Genomic DNA, 3029 nt, shown 5'->3' on the forward strand with positions numbered 1-3029 from the left:
TTTGTTGCTGCTAAAAAATGTTTAAAAAAATTAGGATTATGTTTCAAACAGTTCATTCTCATGAAATAATTCTTCAGATGGGAGGAAAAAAATGTAAAAAAAAAATATTTCTGTTCCATCAATATGTCTAAAATCACAGCAGCTGTTTTAAAACTGACACTTCTGATGAAACCTCCCAGCTAACAACTTTATTTTGAAGATTGTTAAATAGTTTGTAAAAGCTGAGATTCACTCAGTTACATTTCAAAATAAGCCCTCTTAAAGAGAGGCCTTCATTTTAAACGTTATTTATGTCCTGCTTTAAACCTTTTGTTTTCAGAGTCTGAAGACGAGGTTGAGGAACTCGACAGGGTCCGCTCTCCTGACGTCGCCCCAGAAGACTCCGCCCCCTTCTACGACCCAACAGTCTGGTTCGTCAGTTTCAGATTCCTTCACGTCTGCAGCTCCTGTGATGATGTCGTACCTGCAGCAGGTAAACGGAGCTGACGTCTGTTTGTGTGTGCAGCTCGGAGCCGGCAGCTCCCGGCGACGAGGAGGAGGAGGAGGCGGCTGCAGCGAGCCCAGAACCGGAGCAGGAGGTGGAGAAGGACGACGAGGAGGAGGAGGAGGAGGAAGAGGATGCCGTTGAGGTGGAGCTGAAGGTGGAGACGATGCCGGAGACAGAAACAGAAACACAGACGGCTGACGATCAGACGGAGAAAAGCTCCGCCCCCACCACTGCCCCACCCACCACAGAAGCTGCCTCCGCCCCCTCTGACCCCACCCCCGCTGCTCCAGAGGAGAACCGGGTAGGTCTGAAGTCTGGAGATGTTATTTAGTTTGTAGTTCRGACGTTTGTTTTTAAAAAGGTTGGAGGTATTGAGTTTTTCTGGAAATGTGATTTTCAAACCTCTAAATGAACTCTTCAGCTCTACTTTTCATCAGCAGGTTTGTTACAGTGAAAAATAATGTTTAAACATAATTTTAGTTCTCAGTGGGACAAACAAATTTGGTCAATTACACTTTTATTGGATGAAAATGATAATATCTTTAATCTGGAGGAATTTAATTGCAAGTACGGCATGGATTGTTTAAAGAAAAATTATGAAAACGTAGTACAAAATATCCCTGAAGMGCTCATTCAGTCAGTTAAAAATAATTTGTCAAATATCACAACTCCAAGACTACACAAAATTAAAACTGATTATGTGGACATTGCAGATAAAAAATATNTATATATATATATATATAGTTTTTAAAAACAAAACGTACAATTGTTGGAGGATTCTGAGAGTAAATGTTGGTAAAAATAAAGCAAATATAACTTGGGATGTTGGGTTTGTGTAAGTTTCGTGGATCTGTTTGGAAACAGTGATGTAGGCCTACCTTTGCGAGTCTATTTTTTATTTTTTAGAACATATAATGCCATGTTTTAACATGTCGTTCACATTTTTGTCAATACAAAACTTTTGTCGCCACCAAGCGGCAAAAATTTGCCAGCGCGCCGCCGAGCAAACAGACACCGGTGTACGCCGATTTCTTAAGCAAACGCACCTCTGACCGCTTTCGTCCTACATACGGGCTTCTTGTGGTTCTCGCATTTGATTGGCCCACGGCTCCACAAGCCTGTATTCGATTGGATGATGTCGCGCTGAGGGGGCGGGATGTCCTGTTCGGTCGCGAAGGTGAAACCGGTACCCGGGCAGTCCAGCACGTTGCGAAGCCGCTAGTTTTTCGGCAGCAGCTACGGCGATCCCAGAAAAATCACCTGAATTCAAAGCAACGTTTACATTTTAATTATCCGACCGATTGGTGAGTCGTTTTACCGTGTAAGTCATTTCACCGGTGATAGAAATGTAAAAAGTGTGCTTTCCTCTCACCGTGTTTGTCGAGTTGAATCGGTTTACGGCTCCGTCTACTTCCTGGCCTCCAATAGTGGTCGTCTTTTTCTCCACATTGTGGCAAAGCTAATTATTTTGATTATTAAACATAACATAATTATGTTATCAAATTCTAAAAGTGTAATGATGCATCGGAATAAGTCGTTTTTGTGTGTTATAGTTTTGTCTTTAGCCAGGAAATAGCCACCGCCCTGTACGTCGTGACTTCCTCCTTTAGTTAGCTTTCTTCTCTGTTTTTCCTCGTGAGTGAAAATGTTAGCTTATATTTAGCATTTAGTCCCGGTTTTTATGTGTTTGTTCGTGTTTTCATCGAGCTTCCCGGTTAACTCCGTTAGCCAGGAGCTGGAAGTCGGTGCGAGGTTTCGGGGACACGTGCTGTGGCTCGTCCTGGCCGGCTTGGATCGGTCCTCCAGGGAGGGGGGGCAGCGGGCGGGTTTCTGCCCCAGTTTGTGGCGGGCAGCTCCAGCTGTCGCAGTCTGGGCCCGGTGCGGCCCGGTGCCGTCATGTGAGCCCGGGTTATTTCCGTGAAGGTCCAGTGGCCGGATCGAAGGCCTCCATCATGGCGCGGCCTTTTGTCGCGCCATGATGGAGCTGCCTCCACCGGGACAGGAGGAGGCAGCTCCCGCATGGCGCACGGAGAGATGAGGGTTGCGGGTTCGATACTCAGCAAAGCGACTTAGAGGTCGATCCTCTGTGGGTTTGGATCTCTCTGTGTCCCAGGCCTCTGGATCAGATAATAAACACTGATTTGTCTTTTAAAAACATGAAATAACCAGTGGGGACATTGTGTTCCTGCTAAACCTGTGAGGTTTTATAATATATACTTCAGTAGATATGGAAAATTAAAAGCTACTGCACGTACCTGAGCTTTAATTCTGTGGTAGATGTACTCAGATTTATTATGTAGAAAAACATGAGTAGCAGAGATGTAAAGTAACTAAGTTAGTCAAAATGGGCCATCACTACTAGCTTAATCATTAAAAATAAAAGTATGTGTATTTCATGAATTATATGTGACCCGTCACATCGAAATAAGGATTAAGTCAAATTTGGTCAAAATAACAATTACATTTTCAGATTATTGTCTTTAAAAGCTACATTTTGACACCTGGATCATTCAGATATCATAACTAAATCCATATATATGAC

At 43.6% G+C, this 3029-nt stretch overlaps 1 protein-coding gene across 1 annotated transcript in view; it reads left to right on the forward strand.

Annotated features, from left to right (window-relative positions):
• The window catches only part of LOC106535022 (ras GTPase-activating protein-binding protein 1), a gene marked incomplete at both ends in the record, with an annotated part of 3100 nt that extends 2312 nt beyond the window's left edge, over positions 1 to 788 (forward strand). The window contains 2 exon segments of the mRNA XM_014031876.1: positions 320 to 410; positions 506 to 788. Coding sequence (XP_013887330.1) covers positions 320 to 410; positions 506 to 788 — 374 coding nt within the window.
• Positions 789 to 3029: the final 2241 nt, after the last annotated feature.

Source organism: Austrofundulus limnaeus, unplaced genomic scaffold (assembly GCF_001266775.1).
Source record: "Austrofundulus limnaeus strain Quisiro unplaced genomic scaffold, Austrofundulus_limnaeus-1.0 Scaffold1343, whole genome shotgun sequence".
NCBI classification, from domain to species: domain Eukaryota; kingdom Metazoa; phylum Chordata; class Actinopteri; order Cyprinodontiformes; family Rivulidae; genus Austrofundulus; species Austrofundulus limnaeus.